General features: G+C 58.2%; 1 protein-coding gene across 1 annotated transcript in view; it reads left to right on the forward strand.

Moving 5' to 3' along the window:
• LOC130587843 (plasma membrane calcium-transporting ATPase 2-like) overlaps positions 1–1,488 on the forward strand; it is a gene marked incomplete at both ends in the record, with an annotated part of 8,903 nt that overhangs the window by 2,976 nt on the left and 4,439 nt on the right. The window contains one exon of the mRNA XM_057388808.1: positions 1,031–1,066. Within this exon, the coding sequence (XP_057244791.1) occupies positions 1,031–1,066 (36 nt within the window). The remainder of the gene's footprint in view (positions 1–1,030; positions 1,067–1,488) is intronic.

A 1,488-nucleotide genomic window follows, 5' to 3' on the forward strand; every position in this document is an offset into this window, starting at 1 on the left:
GGGCACGGTGTCCGGGGCATTACCATGTCTGAAGGGTGACCATGTCCAGAGGGTTACCGTATCTAGAGGGTGATCATGTCTATAGAGTGACCGTGTCTGGAGGGTGACGGTGCCTGGCCATGCCCGGCCACTGCTGGAGTGGCCCCTCAAAGCATCCCAGCTGGACACGGGGCGTGGTGTCCGGAGGGTGACCATTCTGGAGGGTGACCGTGTCGGGAGGGTTACCGTGTCTGGAAGGTGACGGTCCAAAAGGTGACCATTCTGAAGGGTAACCATGTCCGGAGGGTGGCCATTCTGAAGGGTGACTGTGTCTAGAAGGTGACCGTGTCCATAGGGTGACCATGTCCAGAGGGTGATTGTGTCCGGATGGTGACCATGTCCATAGGGTGACTGGGTCCGGAGGGTGACAATGTCTGGAGGGTGACCATATCTGGAAGGTGACCATGTCCGGAGTGTGACCGTGTCTGGAGGGTTTCCGTGTCCAGAGGGTGACCGTGTCCGGGCGGTGACAGTGTTCGGAGGGTGACAATGTCCAGAGGGTTACTGTGGCCGGAAGGTGACCGTGTCTGGATGGTGACCATGTCCGTAGGGTGACTGTGTCCGGAGGGTGACTATGTCTGGATGGTGACCATATCCGAAGGGTGACTGTGTCCGGAGGGTTTCAGTGTCCGGAGGGTGACCATTCTGGAGGGTGACTGTGTCCGGAGAGTGATGGTGTCCGGAGGATGACAATGTCCGGAGGGTTACTGTGGCAGGAAGGTGACCGTGTCCAGAGGGTGACCATGTCCAGAGGGTGACCGTGTCTGGAGGGTGACCATGTCTGGAAGGTGACCATGTCTGGAGGGTGACCGTGTCTGGAAAGTGACCGTGTCCGGAGGGTGACCATGTCTGGAGGGTGACCATGTCCGGAAAGTGACCGTGTCCGGAGGGTGACCATGTCTGGAGGGTGACCATGTCCGGAAAGTGACGGTGTCCGGAGGGTGACCGTGGCCGGCCAGCTCAGCCCTGCCCCCTTTCTCTCTTTGAACAGGTAAAAAAAGCGGAGCCCCCGAAAACCGCAACAAAGGTAACGCCAGCTCTCCATCCTTTGAGCCAGCACCCACTAACTACCRAGCATTCCTCCTTCCTCTTCCTCCTCCTCTTCCTTCTCCTCATCACTCTGTGCTCTTGGCTGCTCCGGCCGGACTCTCGCCTCGTTTTTTGGAGAGGGTGCAATGGTCCCGTGGCCGGCGGCCCCGGCGTGGCATTGTCCCCAGTGCCCCAAAACTGACTGGGATGACCCTTCCCATTGTCCCTTCGTGGGGAAAAGCCATTTTTCAGGGAGTTCAGGGCTCTTCCAGCAGCCTGGATTTTTGGCAAAGTTTTTGGGATAAACTTGATGGATTTGGGGATTTTAAAGCTCTCCTGCCCGTCACACACAGGATTTGTGTTTGGGCAGAGCTGGGGGTGCCCTCCTGGTGTTCCTGGGATGAAATACCCCACAGGGCC

Source organism: Malurus melanocephalus, unplaced genomic scaffold (assembly GCF_030028575.1).
Source record: "Malurus melanocephalus ecotype Western Australia unplaced genomic scaffold, MMel_1.1 scaffold_2553, whole genome shotgun sequence".
Lineage (NCBI taxonomy): Eukaryota > Metazoa > Chordata > Aves > Passeriformes > Maluridae > Malurus > Malurus melanocephalus.